This window comes from Hemicordylus capensis, chromosome 1 (genome assembly GCF_027244095.1).
Source record: "Hemicordylus capensis ecotype Gifberg chromosome 1, rHemCap1.1.pri, whole genome shotgun sequence".
Lineage (NCBI taxonomy): Eukaryota > Metazoa > Chordata > Lepidosauria > Squamata > Cordylidae > Hemicordylus > Hemicordylus capensis.
In genome coordinates, this window is record NC_069657.1 from 325,285,628 (window position 1) to 325,306,245 (window position 20,618).

Genomic DNA, 20,618 nt, shown 5'->3' on the forward strand with positions numbered 1-20,618 from the left:
CAGCAAAGAGGGCAGCAGTGCTGCTGGCGTGGGAACTGAATGAGAATGCCAGCACCTGGTAGATTTTTGAAGCATCACAGGGCCGGAGGAGCCTTCTAGAGAGTCCGTGCCTCCTTCCTCTTGGTCAGGTACCAGTGGTTGTTGGTGAGCCAGCAAGAGAAGTGCGTCTCACAACCACTTGCTGCTGGATGTTGGGGGAGGGGGGAGGAATGCCAAAGTCCTCTTCTTCTCCTTGGGGAGTAGAATGTGGCAAATCTTGCTCATTTGGTGCTCCATGAGGAGGAAGGGCAGAGAGAAAGGAGAGCAGAAAAGGAATAAAGGGTTTTTTGTTTTTGTTTTTTAAAAGGAGAAAAAGGTAAAAGCAAGAAAGGAGGAAAGGAAAAAAGCAAGAGAAGCTAGTAGCAATGCAGGAAAAACCAAAGAGAAAGCTTGGCTGTAGAAGAGAAGCTGCCTCTGGAGCTAGATGTGAGGACTATAAGAACTGGGAGGTTTCTCCCCAGACTGTTTAAACAATTTTTATCTAATTAGTCTGCCTCCTGGAGCACATGGGAAGGATATCCCATGTGAGGTGTCCTCATCCAGTGGCACAGAAGGCAGCTTCTGATGTATAAGGCAGCTTTCTATGCCTACGTTCCTATGACTTCATTGTATAGTTCAGAATCTTATAGGTGTCTGGAGATCACTAAGACTATGTTTTTCATTCGAATGTTTGCAAGTTAGCTTGTTAAGTTGTATCTCAGAAAAAGAAGGCACAGGGTTACTTTGCCTTGTGTAACTAACCTGCCTTACCTGCTGCCTTCACACAAGGAATGGTATATTACCGTGATTCTCAAACTTGGGTCCTCAGGTGTTATTGGACTTCAACTCCCATAATCCCCAACCAAAGGCCACTGAGGCTGGGGATTATGGGAGTTGAAGTCCAATAACACCTGAGGACCCAAGTTTGAGAATCCCTGGTATATTATTTCATTAGAGCAGGGCATTCTTGTTCATGTTAGAATGGTAAAGGGGAAATTGCAAATGACAAGTGGAAGGGAATTTTACATGCTCCTCCACTTGCATTCCACAGTTTTTGACTCTGCAGGCTGCCTTACATGAAACTTTCATTTTAAAAGCTTTTCACTGCTTCTGAAACCTCAAAAGGCTGAGTCAGCTTGTTTTCTGAATGGAACAGAGGGAAATCAAAGTGTCTGTGCGTGCAAAGAATAAATCCTCCTTGATATTATTCACAAACAGGGACTAACTGAAAGCCGATAACTAAACATACCTGATGTCCAGCTGTTACTTGCTTCAAGACATTTTCATAACACACTTCATCCATATTATTCAGCTGCTGCACCTGAGCAATGAGATACAGATGCTTTATTGTAATATCTAAATGTAAAACTTGCTCTTCATTACTGCACCAGAATCTTTAGTATGGCTTACAAATTTAAAATTTCATGAAGCATTACTAATGCTTGATAAATGCAAATAAACTTTAAAAAATTATGGATTTTTCTTTCATTTAGAATATACATACCAACTTACATATACAATTTGACACACAGAGGTTGCATTCTCCAGGCTTGAGCAGATCTAAGTCATCAGCGACACCCCAAGCATGTCACCAGTGCCAAACGAGCCCCATTTTAATGCCATCAGCAGCACCATACAAACTGGCAAAGTAGGCCTCAACCCCATCTGGGAATTCTACAGGTAGGACTGACAAATGACCCTCAACATTTGTCCTCAGGTAATCAAATTGAGCTAGACTGATTGCAGTTTTATGTAAGAACAAAACCAGTTTAACCAACTGCAAGCAGCCATATGGAGCAGACACCCTTCAGCAAAATGTAACGAATCTCCCAGCTCTGTAAACCATTCCTAAGATTGCCTTATCTCTCTAGTTGCCATTAAACAAGCAGCTGATGCCAAGCTATTTTTGTGCTGAAACTTATAGTTTCAGAGATTAAAACAAAGGGATGAAACCTACAAATTGAGGGCAGAATATTGTGTGTCAACATACTTGGTGCCACCTCATTAGCTAGTATCTCTACCTTCTTATCCTTTCCAGAAGAGAAAACTGCTGCTACTTTATATGCACTGGTGCTGGTTTTGGCACTTGGTGTGTCCAGCAACCAACTTACCTGGAGAAATTACAACTTTAAATTACAAGCATTTTGCAGAACAGAATATTTTTGTACAATCTTTAACTATCTCTTGAAACTTATATTAACACTGATAAATGAGAGGTTCAGAAAAGTAATCTGCCATCAACTCTGCATTCATATAACAGCTATAAAGTAACTTAATTCCTTTTTGTATTGCAAAATTGGGGGGAGGGGTGAATCAAAAATTAAAGCAGCAACAGCTTAAAAGGAAACCAGAAAATTCAAAATCAGAACTGTCCATGGCACATCATTATTAAAATGGGTAGTTAACAGCAGTGAATAATTAACTCACTACCAAAAACAAAAATTAAAAACAACTGTCCTGTCTATTATCATGGCAAAAGATGTAATAATGATGGGGAAAGGAAATTAAATCTAGAAATAAAAACCCTCTCAAATTCATACTTGGAGAAAATAACTTTCAACAGGATAATCAACCTGGAGCAGGAGAAGCTAAATATTTCCACCTACACATACAATTTTATGTTGCAATTGCATACAAGTAGGAGGGTCTGGAAGTTAAACAGAAACAGCTAAGAGAAAAAGCACAAGATTCTCAAATCTCATTTACACGTTTCTGGGTAATGCCAGAAGTGACAACTCTCCTGCTAACTGGGCAAAGAGGCACCTTTCCCCCCAAGTGGAGGCTTTCTTATATCAAGCAGGTGAATACAACTGTCCCTACTCGACCCATCATAGCACCCCTGTTGCTTCTATGTCCCTTGTGGTTCTTTTTAGACTGTTTCCCCCTAGACTGTTTAGATTTTCTCATTCTTTTTGCTGTGTAAATCACTTTGCGAACTTCTTTGTTGAGAAGCCGTACACAAATATTAATCCCCTAGATGGCTTAAGGCAAATCACAGCTTTCCCTCTGGAATATGGGAACAATCTTGACCTAAACTGGATTACATTATCTCCTAGTTGTTGTAAGGATTATTGAGATCGTGTATGTGAATCACTGTGAACACAATGGACAGGTTCACACAATCTGCAGTCTGCTGCAAGTAAGGATTCTGGGGAAGTGTTGAGAACCGGCAGCAAACACTCCTATTGGCCATTTGTGTGTCTCCTTGTGTCCGACAGTAATATTAATGTTTCCACCAAGGTGGCAAAGTTTTGCTACGTTGCAGGCTGTGTAAGGAAGCAATTGGTAAAATCATGAGTATCAATTTTACTATATATTGTTATATTGTAAATGGTGTTTTGTAAGAAAGTACTGGCAGAATCATGATTGCTGGAGGCTACTACTTATTTATTGTGTTGTATTTTTATCTGGTCAATGACTGAACTAAAGATTCCATTCCATTCCACACTCCCATTGGGCAGGATGTCTGAACCCACCCAAGTCCAGTTACCAAGTCCCCCGCACACAACATTCTCCTGACTTCTGCCCAAATTCCAGAACCATGATTTGGAAGTTGGGCAGAGAATGTCAGATAGAAGCCTCGGGAACCAGATTTGGGTGGTTCTGAATGATAAAAGGCTTTCATTTTAACTATATGTTAAAATTGAAATTCTCATCTGCCAGGAATGGATGCTGCCAGTTCCCAACATTCTCCCAACTTCCCTGCTTGGGGCAAATCATGTGAATGCTATAGGATAGTACTGATTTATACAGCACGACCAATGCACCTAGCACTTTCTAGAATTTTGAAAACTGTAATAAAAACAAATAAGATAGGCCTCAAATTACTATTGTAGAATTATTAGTGAAGACAACCGAAGTAAAGGCAAGAAAGGATAGAAAGCAATGAAGGTAGGCAAAGCTGTATGTACTTCAGCATGATTACAGTTAGAGCTAAAGATACTATAGAAATGGTAACGTCTTCAAACTAGTAGGAGAGTCTGCTGAACATATTCATGGAAGTAGTTCTCCCAACTCTTTTAGAAAAGATTTACCTTATTGACTGTCTTGATCCCTATAAACGTCTGCCCAAGTGGAACAGGTCGAAAATGGCCATCAAAGTAAAATAGTCCAATATAGGGATTAACATGAAGAAATGTAGCAACATCAAGGTAATTGGGTAGTGTAGCTGAAAGTCCCAAGATCCTAATCATGCTCTGTGTAGACTCAACCTGTAAAGAGACAACTACTGTTAAGTTTTCAGCTGTATCAGAGACTATAAAAGTAAAAAGTTTAAATTGAGATAATTTAAAAAAAGAATGATGTCCACATTTAACAACAGGAAATATCTGGCAAATCTTACTAATGCTTTGTCACAGCATCACCACAGGTGTTCAAAGTGCGGGCACAGAAAACTGTTCTGAAATGGGTACTTAAGGGGCAGGGGCGGATCTTATCTATGGGGAAAGCGGGTGGTGCTCACCTTAAATTTCTCAGCCATGTTGTCTCTGCCTCCATTTTGTGTGCCTACTACCTCCCTCTGCTGTTCCCTGATGCTCTTGCCTGCAGCCTGCTGCTGGCATTTTGTGAGTAATACCTCACAAACAAAAATTCCCACATCTTTTAAAATATTAATATTAATAAGACAGGCGTCAATAAGCACACTCACTTTTTTATTTGCAAAGTGGGCAGTCCTAGGACCGCCCTATAAACCAATCAGAGGAGGACTAGAGTGATTGACTCTCAGGCAGCCAGAGAGCCCAGAAGGTGAGGAAGTAGGGTTTTTTTAGTTATTCAGAATAATCCAACCACCATTTTGGTTAGAGAGCAGATAGGCTGGCTGGCGGTAAGTCCGATCTTTTACTGGCTTTTTTGTTTGTTTGTTTGGAGGGGAGGAATACAACCTCTGCTTTCTCTCCCTAACTCTTTAATGCAAAGCATTATGGCCTATTCCCAAAATGACATGCCATAAAACATTGGAAGGAACAGCAAACTGTAAGACTGGACTATAGGGATGGGCATGAAATGCATTTTGCATTTCATTTCAAACATGAAATGAAATTCAAAACAGATGAAACGTTTAGTAGAAACAGCAGTCGAACTGGCTGTTTTGCTGCAACAACTCGTTTTGAGTGTTTTGGCCATAGGGAATAATGGGGAAATTTGATACATCCCATTGTTCCCCATGGGTAGCTCAAAGGGACACCAAAGTGGGTGGTGTGCGTGTTCCCTCTAAGATGTGTACACAGGTGCATGTTTTTTGATGCTCAGTTAATTTAAAATCCTATTCAGGTTGAATCAGGAAGGCCTCACTCTGAATGCATGTGTGCACACACTACCTTGATAATACAGCTCAGAACAAAACTCTTTCTGCACACAAATGAAAAAAAATTAGAGAGAACATTGGCGGAGTAGTAGAACATGATGGGTGCTACCTATGGGGGATTGGGGAAAATGTTAAAAAAAAGTTAAAAATTACCCACTTGCCCATTTATTTTGTGATAAGGGGATAGCACCCATTATGCCCTACCACACAACCAACTTTGGTGACCCTAGGAATTACCCATGGGAAATAATGGTGTGTATCGAGTTTCCCCATTGTTCCCTATGGCTGGAACAATCTGCACTCATAGAGTGCAGTGCACACACATTTTGCATTGCAATTTGTAATGCATTTTGAAACCCTGCCTTGAACAACACTGCAGAACCACACAGTAAAAGAGAGAACATACATTTCAAACACATTCCAAAATTGGCCAAAAATCACTGACCCAGAATCTACTGCCAGCCACAATGCTTGCACTACAGTAACATAATTGGCACAAGTTGTTCTCTCATACACATTTATGACTCCTTACTACCTTGCATTGCAACAACTGCCACCGCAGCACACTTAGCAGCAGGTAGAATAGCTTGAGCTGAACTAGAGCAACTTCAGCCACATTTTGACTGAGTACACTTTGCAATCCATCCAAGAGTCCTCAAAGAACTCAAATGTGAAATTGCCAACCAACTTGCTAAAATATATAACTTATCCCTGCAATCAGGCTCTGTACCAGAGGACTGGAGAGTAGCAAATGTAACAATGATTTTCAAAAAGGGATCCAGGGGCAATCTGGGGAATTACAGGCCGGTTAGCTTAACATCTGTTCCAGGCAAATTGATGGAAAGCATCCTCAAGGATAAAATTTTAAAGCACATAGAACAGGCCCTGCTGGGAGTGAACCAGCATGGCTTCTGCAAAGGGAAATCTTGCCTCACCAACCTTTGGGAGTTCTTTGAGAGTGTCAACAAGTATGTGGATCAAGGTGATCCAGCTCACATAGTATACCTGGTTATATACCCGTATATACCCAAAGTTATATACCCATATAACTTTGTCAAAAAGCTTTTGACAAAGTTCCTCATCAAAGACTCCTGAGGAAACTTAGCTGTCATGGGATAAGGGGACAAGTACATGTCTGGATTGCTAACTGGTTTAAAGATAGGAAACAGAGTGCAGGGATAAATGGAGAGTTTTCACAATGGAGGGAAGTAAGAAGTGGGGTCCCCCAGGGATCTGTACTGGGACCTGTGCTTTTTAATTTGTTCATAAATGATCTAGAAGTAGGGGTAAGCAGCGAGGTGGCCAAATTTGCAGATGATACTAAGCTCTTTCGGGTAGTGAAATCCAAAATGGATTGTGAGGAGCTCCAAAAGGATCTCTCCAAACTGGGGGAGTGGGCGACAAAATGGCAAATGCGGTTCAATATTGGCAAGTGTAAGGTGATGCACATTGGGACGAAAAACTCCAACTTCAAGAATACGCTGATGGGATCTGAGCTGTCAGTGACTGAACAGGAGAGGGATCTTGGGGTCATGGTGGACAGCTCGTTGAAAGTGTCCTCAATGTGAAGCAGCTGTGAAAAAGGCCAATTCCATGCTAGGGATCATTAGGAAGGGAACTGAAAATAAAATGGCTAATATTATAACGCCCTTATACAAAACTATGGTGCAGCCACACCTGGAGTACTGAGTACAATTCTGGTCACCACATCCAAAAAAGGACATTGTAGTACTGGAAAAGGTGCAGAAGAGGGCAACCAAGATGATCAGGGGCCTGGAGCACCTTTCTTATGAGGCAAGGCTACAACACCTGGGGCTATTTAGTTTAGAAAAAAGACGACTGTGGGGAGATATGATAGAGGTCTATAAAATCATGCATGGTGTGGAGAAAGTGGAGTGAGAGAGAAATTCTTCTCCCTCTCCCATAACAGTAGAACCAGGGGTCATCCCATGAAATTGATTGCTGGGAAATTTAGGACCAAACTGAAGTATTTTTTCATACAATGCATCATCAACTTGTGGAATTTTCTGCCACAGGATGTGGTGACAACCAACAACCTGGATGGCTTGAAGAGGGGTTTGGATAACTTTATGGAGGAGAGGTCTATCAATGGCTACTAGATGGTGGGCTATAGGCCACCTCCAGCTTCAAAGGCTGGATGCCTCTGAGTTCCAGTTGCAGGGGAGTAACAGCAGGAGAGAGGGCATGCCCTCAACTCCTGCCTATAAGCTTCCAGTGGCATCTGGTGGGCCACTGTGTGAAACAGAATGCTGGACTAGATGGGCCTTGGGCCTGATCCAGCAGGGCTGTTCCTATGAGTGAAGCACAAGTTAGTCTCAAGGCCAGACATGGAGCTCAGTACACCTTGCAATACAGATTGCAGAGCAGACCAGAACAATGAGTGAAGAACAAGTTAATCTCAAGGCCAGACATGGAGCTCATCACAGCAAAAACCAAGAAACACACACACACCTCTGCCACTATCAATTTCTTGTCACAACACTATCTTACAAACAAAACAAATCATAGTTATAGCAGCAATAGCACAGCATATTATATTCAGTGCTGAGAAAAGAAAACCAGGGATGTGAATGAACTGGTTCATAGGCTCTTTTACAGATCTCCAAATCAGTTAGAAAGTCTGGTGATTCGGCCGGTTCAATGGTGGGGGAAATAGTTTTAAGGAATGGGGAGGTTGCTCTTACCCCCATACTGAATTTCCCCCACCAGCGCTATATGCAAAATCGGTCCTTGCATACCTCCTTGCTGCCCGGTGCACGTCGGGCTGAAAGTACTCAGTGCACGTGCACATGTTGTGACGTGCAAGTGAGTGCAACATGCACGTGCACATTGTGAAGTGCACTCCAGGCACTTCCATTCACTTCTGGTCTGACTCACACTGGGGCGGCAAGGAGGTACACTGCCATCCCGCGGCACCAATTTTGTACACAGTGCCAGTGGAAGAAGTGTGTGTGTGGGGGGGAGAGCATCCTCCACAGTCCTTAAAGCTAACCCCCCTGCCCACCACCGTCAAACTAGCAATCACTGGTTCTGTGCACATCCCTAAAGAAAACCACAAAACCAAACCTTACTTCCCCCCTCTCCTGATTTATCCTCTTCTTCAAGAGAGGCACAGTACAGTATAAGAACCTCTTCTTCAAGAGAGGCTTCCTCTCCCTCCCAGCCCCTTTGAATACATTTTGAAATTCCCTCCTTTTGTGTTCCCCCTCCTCCTCGCCAATGGGCTGCCCATGACTAAACTTGATTTGTATAAAAAAACAAACCAAGGAGATCGCAAGCCAAATCAGAAGCCAGTGCCAGAAAACCAATCAGCATGGGTAAAACAGTCCCCACAAATGGGGCACAAAAGATCAAAACATTTAGATCTGTTTAGATCTAAATTAGATCTGAAAAGTTCTGTTAGGACATATGCATGGATTTCTGAATCCGAACTGCTGTTCAAAGAATTGTAGAAGTGGCCTTCCATGTTGTATAAATAAGGAATGGATTATGTTGAAAGGAAAGTAATTTTAAAAATCTTGCTATGCAGAAAGCTAACCAAATTTTTCTGGGGATTGTGGCCAATATCTGTAACATTAATATGTCCACTGCGGGTTGTGTTTATTGGGCAAAGACTAAGAAAGTGATCTCTATTTTTAAAAAACAAAACAAAACACACATTTGTTGCTTGCTAGGATGGACACCCAGGCTAAGTGGTGGGAACCCAAGGTGGGTAGAGGGGCACCCAGCTGGTCAGCAGGCATGGAGTAGGGAGAGGGTGTCCCCATGCATCTTTGCTTCCCATGGTGTCCTCTAAGTTACAGGAGATGGTTCATAGCTGCTGCAAGCATCACTGAAAATTTGTGATTTTTCTATTATTTATGTATGCATTCTTTAAATAGGCAGGCAGTTTCCCTTGCATTTGTTCTCCACTTTTGTCGCTGGTCTCTGCTTTATCTGTGGCTTGTAGAGATTTATTTACTTTTACATGAATAGCCTGAGCTTCCTCCAAGAAACCCAGGGTGGTGCACGTGGTTACATGTATCCTCCCAACAACCCTATGAAGAAGGTTATGCTGAGAGATATGTGACTATGCCAAAGTCACCCAATGAGTTTCATGGCTGAATGGGAATTTGAACTTCGATTTTCCCAGTCTAGTCCAGCACACTAACCACTGTCCCACTCTGCCTCAGTGTTCTTTCTTGTTATTTTTAATTAGTAGTATTCATTTTTGAAACAATCAGGCAGAAAGAGTTGCCCTGGTGACTTCAGAATGCATTTACTCTCCACAGAAGAGTTACAGCTTTTTGTAACTGGTCTGTTAACAACTGGTCTGTGCTTTACTTTTAACTTGTACATCCTGCCGTGATGGCTACAAATCTACACACTACTGTACTCCTGTTAAGCACTATAAAGCAACTGATGTTTTCCATATTTCTCTGTATCTCTGCTGACGAGTAATTGAGATGTGTGTACATATTTGTATTTTGATCCCACTCGTTTGCTACAAATCTACACTTTACCAGTTATTGCTGGAGGGCAGATAGATAGATAGATAGATAGATAGATAGATAGATAGATAGACAGATAGATAGATAGATAGATAGATAGACATACACACACACACTCTCCATAGCAAAGCCTTCAAACTGTTGAAGAATAATGTTCTCAGGGACAGATAAAGAAGCAAAGCTGATGTCAGAAGGAACTAACCGCACTGTCTTGATGAAGCAGGGTAAAAGTGTTTTTCATCAGGGCCATTAGATATTAATCTGAGCACCATAGTGATTCTATGGACTCTTGCTAACACTCTGACACCAAGACAAAGAATTGCTTCAAGAAACCTAGTTGGATATAGCCTCATGGGAGCAGTTCTGCCTTAAACATTCAACACGGATAAGACTTGCTTTTGATTTCTTTTTTTTAAAGAGCAATTTAATTTGTACAACAAGTTGTCTGAAGGCAAAATGTTCCACATTAGGATGGTAACACTGAAACGGATTTGAGTCAAAGAGTAATCCTGTCATGATTTATAGGGGTGTCTAATTGACAGGCAACTCTGAGGAAATGTGGATACCATATAATTTCTGCAATTACTGAAACTAGTGCATAAAAAAAGAAAGGAGATAGGCAGTTTTTAGGGTACTGACCCGAGTACTTTTCCAGAGAGGTACTCTTACTACAAAAAGTTATGGGCGGCGGGGGGGGGGGTGGAGATCAGATACAGGTAGTTCCCATATTATGAACTGCTAATGTGTTTATAACCTATGCTTATAAACTACAAGGTTTCAAAAAACTGAGAAAGGTATTAATGATCAGTTCAAAATGCAAGCACTTCCATGAAGTTCAATTTCAGTGATATTTAATAACCTACACAATGAAATATATGTATGATTATATGTACAAATCGTACATAACCATGTACGATTATTATTGGCAGCCATGCTGATTTTATTGTGGTGTTTTGGGGAAATGCAAGCATTCTGGAGAGCACATTCCAAGATGCAACTAACAACACAAACAGGTTATTTTCTCTTTATTGGTACAAAAATAGTGTTAAATCATTTTTTAAAGGAACAGATCCTAGAATGCACAATCAGTATTATACTTGCTAATTGCAGGAAATATCTATACAACTGGTAACTAAAATGAAAACACAAAACAAACACACCTACACAACCACATTGTACAAAAACATCTACAATAGCAAAATAGTTTTGAAACTATGGCCAATAGCTTTTAGCTCCAAGATGACACTTTTGGGGGAAGTATGTGAAGAAAAACAGCAACTTTTATTGCAAGTGACTCAGTTATATGCTGAAATTACAAATACGATGATGATGGTGATGATCCATATCCTATCACTACAAAATCAAACTAATCCAACTATTTTTGGATTACTGTATAACCAATATAGTAAACACCTAAATAATACCTCCCCCAACCCCACCTGCCTTCAGAAATTATCTGAAATCAGTGTGCACAACAAAATTTCACTTTCTAAAATTAGGGCTATGAAGTTGCTGGATTTTGGACCACTGAAGCTGGTTTTAGTCATTTTCCTACAGTGCATTTAAGAAGGAGCACTGGCCCAGACATTCAACTCATCCAAATTAAAAAGGAGGTATTTATTTTCTACTTACTGTTTGATATGATAAGCAAGTTAAATGAAATTGAGGGCACACAGAAACTGGATGAATAACAGTACACACTCAGACCAGTGTTCCCTCTAAGGCGTGCACATGTTTGTGCACTCACGTGCTTTTTGATGTCCACTCAGTTAATTTTAGATCCTGCTCAGGTTGAATCAAGAAGGCCCCAATCTGAATGCACGTGTGCGCACACTGCCTTGATACTGCTGCCCAGAACAAAACTGATTCTGCACACAGATGAAAAAAATTAGAGAGAACACTGACTCAGACCTGCACTACATTTGAGTGCTCAAATTGGGTTTTCCAAGCCCTCACTGCAGCTTCTCCACAGTAAAGCAACACTGGGAGGGTGCTATTAGCTGCGGAGAGGTGAGAAAAACACAGTATGTGCTAACACACTGCTTTCCCCCCAAGAAAAAGCCAGAAAGGTGGTTTTTTCCACCTTTCAAATCACCTTCCCCAGAAAGGTGATTTGCAAGGATACATGGGAGATTCACCACCCCTCAGAAAGCGAATGCAGATTCAGTGTGAGATTTTTCAAACTGGAAGTGAATCTAAGGCTATCTGCATAGCTGGCAGATTTAAGGGACTCTGGTGCACTATCTTGAAGCAGAAAGATTCTTTGCAGTAGACCAGTAGATGCCTGTTTAATAGCTCTACTTGACAATGCAGTGAAAGTCAGGGACAGCATCTGAGAATATGTATGAGAACACCAGCACACAGACTTCCATGAGATTATTCAGGTAGTCATTTCTTACCATCAAGACTCAAATCTTTAGCGTTCAATTATTTACACATATATTAAGTATAAAAATGGAAAGGCACCCCAAAAAGCATAATTAGCACAGAACCTATGCAAAGTGACAAGCTTAACTATTCAGAACAAAATGCATTTGTTACTAGGCAACTACCCAACTGAGTAATGTTATTATTCTGGCACAAATGTACCCTGTGTTTAAAGTACAGTCTCCATTAACAGTACTCTTAAGTCAAGCAACAAAAAAACTGAAACAAAACAGCAGATTATACACAATGTTAAAGCCTGTTTATTCTGAATTATTATTCAGTGATTAAACATCCATATAATTTTTCTGAGATTGTTTTCACACCTGACAACTAATAATGCAAATTAAATCCCATGATATGCGTTGCACATGTAAACGTTAATGCAGGACAGAACACAAAATAAAATCCAAATGCACATAGTATCAACAAAAGGTTTAATATTTGCATTAAAGACCAATTTAAGCACAAAGCAGTTTAAACTTCTCAAGCTTCAAGGACATAGTTCAAGATCTGATGGGTGGCATCTAGATCTTTAGCAGAGTAGGCCTACAACAGAAGCTTCTTCCATTCACAGGAGGAACACTGTGGCCACACAAGGACCCTTTGCATGAGCCCACTGTTCCTTCTGTGTATGGAAGGAGCTTCTGCTGACAGAGCACCAATCTGCTGAAGGTCGGATGCTGTCCATGTACTTTAGTATCAGATGAAGCAGAAATCTCATCAGTCAGTTATCAGTCAGAGCACTTTCCCTCCTTTCATCTTCAGTGAAAATGGCAGACACAACAGAAATGTGACCTCAGAACAACTTGAGAGCTAGTCTCAGTCGCCCAAGCTTCCTTAAAATGAACCTTCCACACTCATATAAACCTGCATTACTGCCCAATAGTGGGGTAATAAGATAAACATCAGAAGGGAGGGATGAATCAAAGGTAATTACATCACAAAAGATGGAAGCATAAGGATTTCTTAAGAGAGCAAATTTTGCATGATTCGCTCCTAAATTAACTGCATGCCCTGTTTCTGTCACCCTTCCACTTCTATTTTCCTTAGGGTGAAGAACTCAAATACAACACTAACTTTCTGTGACAACTGCAGACTACCTGTCGACACATGCCTTGCAATTTCCCAAGCCCACAATTTCTCAAGAAAGAAAATTGCATACATACTTCAAACGAATAACTGAACCAGGATGAGGGACAAGTCAAAAAGAGAAGCAGTGCAACAGAGCAATAGTAGTACATACTTAAATAGGAGACCACAAACTATTTTAATTATATTTATATGTTGCTTTTCAGCTTGAGCCCCCAAAGCAGCAATCCACGTTGGACACAGTCTAACCCCTGCTAACTGGGCAAAGAGGCACCTTTTGCCGTGGTGATTCTCGTTATTTAACGGGGGGGAGAATAACTGGTCCTATCCACTCCCAGCACAGTACTTCCAGTGACTGTTGCTGGTGTCTATCTTATGTTTATTTTTAGAATGTGAGCCCTTTGGGGGCAGAGTTCCATCTTATTTGTTTGTTATTTCTCTGTGTAAACCGCCCTGAGCCATTTTTGGAAGGGCGGTATAGAAATCGAATTAACAACAACAACAACAACAACAACAACAACGTGACCAATTTAAATGTGACCACACACTTTAAACAAAACAAGCAAAGTCCACTAGAAGGTAGTATCTGATGCTTTTGTCTCCCTCCCTTCCCTGAATTATTTGCAATAGTACAACTGGTCTTAGCCCTATGAGGTAGATTCGCTTGACTTGCATCTTCATGTGGGAATCTGAAATGACGCCACCTGAATACAAGTGTAACACTCTCAATGTATTTCCTGACATAAGCATAAATTAATAAAGGCACTATATCTAAGAACAAAAGGCACTAAATATAGGAATAATACTTGACTATTTATACCTTTCTACTTTCAGACTCCAACATCATCATCATCATCATCAATTCAATTTCTATACTGCCCTTCCAAAAATGGCTCAGGGCGGTTTACACATTACTCTTAATGTTGCAAACTTTTGCTCCAGGGCCTGCTCCATTAGGATGGTTAAATCTGTAATTTGATACCATGGGGAACTGATGGTTTCTGAGTACTGATTTAGCGTATCTATAATATTGTAGATAGATGTGATGTAAGCTGAATTCGTTTTTCTACAACTCTGCAATCCCACCCCCCTTGTTTCTGTTTCTTTTCTGGTCTCAAACTGTAATAGGTTTAATCTGAATCAGACTTAAGACTAAATAAAGTCCAGTAAAAACAGGTCAAGACTAAAAGTATCTTATTTTTAGAAGAAATTCTGAATATTTTAAAGTGTTATTGTTCTCAACAGATTAGCACTCAATAATCAGATCAATAATTCAAACATGACATCATGCCCAAGAGAAGCAGAAGATATTTCTTAGATTCAAATTCATTATGATTCAAATTTACTATATGTGGCAATTATTGTAAAATGAGTAATGTTTGAAGTTGAAATCCTAAAAATTTCAACCTGTTTTTACTTCCCTTTTGCAAGCACATTACTAAAAAACTCTATTACATATATTTAATTTCTTGAACTTTACTGTAAGTGTAAGCTACACAAAATGACTTTGCCCGGTCAACAAAGGGTCTCACCTACTAGTCTTTCATATCCCCACCCCACACTTATTAAAAGAACCTTTGAAGCATAATATGTAGACTCCATGGGAGTCTGCAATCATATTCTCATACACTGGCCCAGTGCAGAGAAAACATTCTTAATCTCATAACCCTAGTTAAGAGATCAGAAGCATGCCACCGGCTGGTGTATACTCTCTCCCCACAACTTCTGTGTAAACTAGCCTCACCCCACCCCACCCCCACCCACTACTGCACCCTTTTATGGCTGGCTTTAATTACCACTGCATTTTCGAACTGTTTACAATCTCCTGGAACCACAAAGATTCAGTCCAATTAGACTGTAGCCTGGCATGATTATCCTAAACTCCAGCTTGAATATGCCCATCCTGGATGAAAAGGGGGCTCACATCTGTCATAATAAGGATTGCTTGTGGTTTCCTGAAGCATGTGCTCAGATAATCTGCTCAGTTTCAACTGTATTTCTTCATGCTTCAGTCTCTTGGAAGTGGGAATGTGCACCTGAGCCTGAACTATTATGCATAGTTGAAAAGGATGGCGTAGCCTCTTGAGGGGCTGGGTGTCGAATCTCACCCACAGCATCCTGAAGACATCCTCAGAGGAGTACCCTAAAGGATGAGCAATATCCACTGGGTCTGTCTCATGGCAGTGGGGCACGATAGATAAAGCTCCAGCTTGGCAGCATTTAGTCACCAGAATTACCCAGCCCAAAGAGAGCCCAGCATGATCTCCAGACGATTTCAGGGCTGCACTTACACAGCTCTAACATATGTTGACTAGGAGGCCAGGCTCCTCTAGTCACTAGGTGGATGCCCTTACAACCTTGCAGCAGACAACAGGCCAACAGGCAATGCTTGGCATCAGCAATGCCTCTGGCCACAAGAAAATCATGTGAGCTTTCTGTAGCTGTGCTAATCAGAATGAGAAGACTGGATACCAATTTCTTTATGGAAACTAAAGAATCTGCCTATTGTATTGCAGTTATGATGAAACCAAGAGCCTTCATGCAGAAGTCTTTTTAAATAAACCGGCAAAACCTTTTAAAATATACATACATTCTCTTCTCTTTTCAGCACTGCAAAACTAACTGAATAGAACTCCCAGAGTGATGCTGAGAAGAGGGAGCAGATTCTGCTGCTTGAAAATCCAACAGGTGATGCAAGATTTTCCCCTGACAGATCAGATACAAATCTTCTATCACTTATTTCAGAATTCTCCACATCAGAAGGCAGCCATCAATGCACCAACAAAATGATGACCAGAGACTTGGCAATATTTCTTAAAGGAGGGGGGAAAAACCAACAAAAAATCCCACTGTGCTAAATTGGTAAGTGGATATTACTGAGCTGTATGTCTGGATCTATTTTATTTTAAAGGTTTAAGCATTTTTGTATTACATTGTGTTATTTTCAGGAATGCACAACTTTTAACATCAAAGCTGCAAATTAGTTCCCGAGAAGGCTTTTGATGTTGTATCCTCAATATACGAGCAAAGCTCAAAGCCTTTTTCCACTAAAAATTTTTGTCATTTCAATTTAAATAACTTGTAAAAGCAACCTTTAAAATTCACAAAGTGCATAATGTGCATTCGTGCTTTCACACTCTTTTAGTTAAGGTAAGATCAGCAATTTCAATACAAAGCTTTTGGCCTGCGTGCTATTTATAACTCGGTCCTTGGGCTGAAATGGACTAAAACCTGAGCTTTAGGAAGCCGTTTTTGAATGTGCTATCTGACACACAAACCCCAGAAACGGAAATGAGAACAGACTCGGCAGTGGGCTTTGCTATCCCATCCCACCCATTTCTCTAACTCACAGTGCATCTCTTGAAAACTGTATAGCAAAGCAGCCCTTCCAATATTTGAACAAACTGTTCTTTCAACCTTTTAATTAGGATTATCTACTACTGCTCAAATTAACACCATTTTAGTTAGCTTTATTTTGGTAATAGTTCCCTCAACTTATTTTCTCTCTTACATTGTGTCTAATGTGTAATGACAATCTTTTAGCCTATTTTGAAAAATTCTGAAAGCTCTATATACTGGGAATACATTTTCCAGGAATACTTGGAAAAACATTCCATTTCACATTCCAACTCACTGAAATTGCATATTAAATGGGTCCTATTACTTGAGAAGGACCTTGCCCAAGCGAACTAAGCAAAGAGGCACCTTTCAAAGTAGTTATTTTCATATTTAGCAGAAGGGCAGCAACTAGCCATATCAATCTCCAGCACAGAATTCCTTCAGTGGCTGTTGCTGGTACCTACCTTATGTTTCTTTTTAGATTGTAAGCCCTTTGGGGACAGGGAACCAGCTTACTTATTTTTCTGCATGAACTGCTTTGAGAACCTTTGTTGAAAACCAGTATATACACACGTGGACAAATGTGTTGGTACCCCTCCACAAAAAAGAAGAACCCACAATTGTCTCTGAAATAACTTGAAACTGACAAACGTAATTGGCACCCATCTTTGTTTATTCTGCATTGAACAAAAATCAGACTTTGCTTTAGAGTTTTGATGCAACAGAATATTTCAAATAATAACACAAATGAAAATGGCATGGACAAAAATATTAACCTAATATTTTGCTGCACAACCTTTAGAGACAATCACTGCAAACAAGTGATTCCTGTAGCTCTCAATGTTTGGCCCACTCTTCCTGAGCAAACTGCTCCAGCTGTGTCAGGTTTGAAGGGTGCCTTCTCCAGACTGTATGTTTCAGTTCTTTCCATAGATGTTTGATAGGATTCAAATAAGGGCTCATAGAAGGCCACTTCAGAATAGTCCAGTGTTTTGTCCTTAGCCATTCTTGGGTGCTTTTAGCTGTGTGTTTTGGGTCATTATCCTGTTAGAGGATCCATGACCTGTGACTGAGACAGAGCTTTCTGACACTGGGCAGTACATTTCGCTCCAGAATGTCTTGATAGTCTTGAGATTTCATTGTTCCCTGCACAGACTCAAGGCACCCCATGCCAGATGCCGCAAAGCAGCCCCAAAACATAACCGAGCCTCCTCCATGTTTCACAGTAGGTAAAGCTTCATTTTTTCACCTGTGGACATAGAGCTGATGTGACTTGCCAAAAAGCTCCAGTTTTGTCTCATCTGTCCAAAGGACATTCTCCCAGAAGCATTGCGGCTTTTCAATATGCATTTGAGCAAATTCCAGTCTGGCTTTTTAATATTTTTCTTTCAGCAGTGAAGTCCTCCTGGGTCTTCTTCCATTGAGCCCACTGTCACTCAAAAAGCGACGTATGGTGAGATCAGAAACTGATGGACTTTGACCTTGGAGTCCAGCTTGTATCTCTTTGGAAGTTGTCTTTGGCTTTTTGTCTACCATGCTCACTATCCTTCTGCCCATTCTGGGGTCGATTTTCCTCTTGTGGCCGTGTCCAGGGAGGTTGGCTACAGTCCCATGGACCTTGAACTTCTTAATGATATTTGCAACTGTTGTCATGGGAACATCAAACTGTTTGGAGATGGTCTTATAGCCTTAGCCTTTAACATGCTTGTCTATAATTTTCTTTCTAACCTCCTCAGACAACTCTCTCCTTTGCTTTCTCTTGTCTATGTTCATTGTGGGACACACGATGATACCAAACAGCAGAGTGACTACTTTTCTCCATTTCAATAGGCTGAATGACTGATTGCACGATTGGAGACATGTGCGATACTCATTATAGAAAAAAGGTAATTTGAAACATCACTCTAATACAATTATTTATTATCTTTTCTAGGGGTACCAACAAATGTGTCCAGGCCACTTTAGAATATCTTTGTAGGATAAGCAATACTTTATCTCTTTTCACACTTGCTTTACTTTACTCTATGACATATCAAAGGCATGCAGGTATACATGGGACAATTGCTTTTCATTTAATCGCTTTTCAGGAGGCATAAAACACTTTTTCAATGCGCTGTAAGGGTACCATCAAATCTGTCCACGTGTGTAAATATTTGTAGTAGTAGGTCTAGCAGGCCTGATGCTGCTATACTAGGTATACGCACAAAATTGGATAGATTGTGCATATGATTCAACCTATGGTGGTTTGGGGAGAAAGTTAAAATTGGTTTGGGGAGAAAGTTAAAAATCTGCTTGCCCATTTCTTTTGTTGTTTGGAAGTAGGTAGCACCAGGGCCAACTCTTCCCAGTAAGCAGAAGATGTGCCACATCGAGGCGCAGTCTGCAGGAGGCATCGAGCCAATGATGCCCTTGACTTGACAACATTTCACAAACAGATATTTTGCTCAGCTCACTCACAAGATAAAATGCCCTAATCACTCCCACATGAGCGAGTTACGCAAGCGCAAGCACAGTATGGCTCCCGAGTCCCCAACTGCATGTGCAGCTGGCGTGTGGGATGCAGGCATGAGAAGAGACAGCGAGTCAGGCAGGCAGGACTAGGGACTGTACCTCTTGTGTAAGTTGCATTGCGAATTGCGATAATACTGGAGGAGGAGTGGGGGCAGGGGCCTGGGGGGAGCACAGGAAAAGGAAGAAAAAGGAGGAGAATCTAAGAGAGTTTGCTCTCCTCCCATATCCCGACCCTCACACACCTTTTACTGGCCTTTTTTGGCTGCCTAGACAGGGACAGGGACAGGGACCACGATGAGTCACACTTAGATTGTCACACTCACACCGTTTGGGCTGCCTGGGAGGCTTGAACGGGATGGAGAAGACGGTCTTACAGAGGAAGTTGCCCAACCAGCTCAAACCTTCCCAGGGGTGCACGTTTTGAATAGTAAGTATTTTTAAACCTATATCTTTACATGGGGTGGGGGAAAGAGGTGAAAAGGTAAAACGAATGAGGAGGAAGACTCCCCCACTCCCATCCATTGTAGGCAGTAGCAGCAGCTTCAGAGGAGAGTCTCCCGCATTTCCTCTTCTTCAGCCTGTCGGGGATGGCCTCTCTGTGCTGTTGTGCCAGTGGAGAGGATACAATAGTAATGACCTGGATCTGGAGCTTTTCATTTGATGTGAGTTCCTCCTCCTTGGAGGAAGAGCGGGATATAAAAATGTAAATAAAAATAAAAAGAAATAATTTTAAAAATATATTAAGATTAGTTTGGCTAGAACTAGAACTGAGGAATCCTGTGTATATTTATGTTTCCCACTCGTCAGTGGTGCTTACTCCCAGGAAAGTGTGCATAATATTTCAGTGCAAAAATGTTCACTCTGTTGTTATGCTGGTTGAACCCACTATGGAAAAATAAAATTGCTTATAGTGGTCAGCAGCCTAGGTTTCAGAGATCTCCAAATTTAAAATGATGAGAATGCAGAACTCTGATACTTATGAATCTTCTTGATGAACTACTCATTTTGTCAAACTGATGTGCTGGATTGTCCAAGTTTCTGATCTTTCATTAGAACATCATATATGCCAATGTCTCAAAGATGAGAACAGGGCATCTGGCTATTCATGAACACCCCTATTCTCATGCCAAGAATCTGTGGTTAAGAGCACACATGTGTTGCCAGATATCTTCAGCACTGGCAAGAGACATGGCAGCTTCTCGCCCTCCTCCTTAATTTGTTAATTAAAAGATTAAAGAGCTTGACTTGTATTTTTGAGCTGAAATTATAGCAAAGTTTCTTAAAGTTGGGTGTCAGATGTTTGGTAACAACAACAACAAAAAACAGCCGTAACAACAACAAAAAGCCAGCATGGTGTAATGGTTAGAGTGCTGCACTAGAACCAGGGAGAACCGAGTTCAAATCCCCATTCAGCCATG

The 20,618-nt window shown here is 40.9% G+C and overlaps 1 protein-coding gene across 2 annotated transcripts in view; it reads right to left on the reverse strand.

Annotated features, from left to right (window-relative positions):
• The window catches only part of ASCC3 (activating signal cointegrator 1 complex subunit 3), a 362,371-nt gene that overhangs the window by 235,805 nt on the left and 105,948 nt on the right, over window positions 1-20,618 (reverse strand). For both annotated transcript variants that reach the window (XM_053266329.1, XM_053258340.1), the window contains exons 12-13: window positions 4,053-4,229; window positions 1,268-1,339 (exon numbers count right to left, since the gene is read on the reverse strand). In XM_053266329.1, the coding sequence (XP_053122304.1) occupies window positions 1,268-1,339; window positions 4,053-4,229 (249 nt within the window). The remainder of the gene's footprint in view (window positions 1-1,267; window positions 1,340-4,052; window positions 4,230-20,618) is intronic.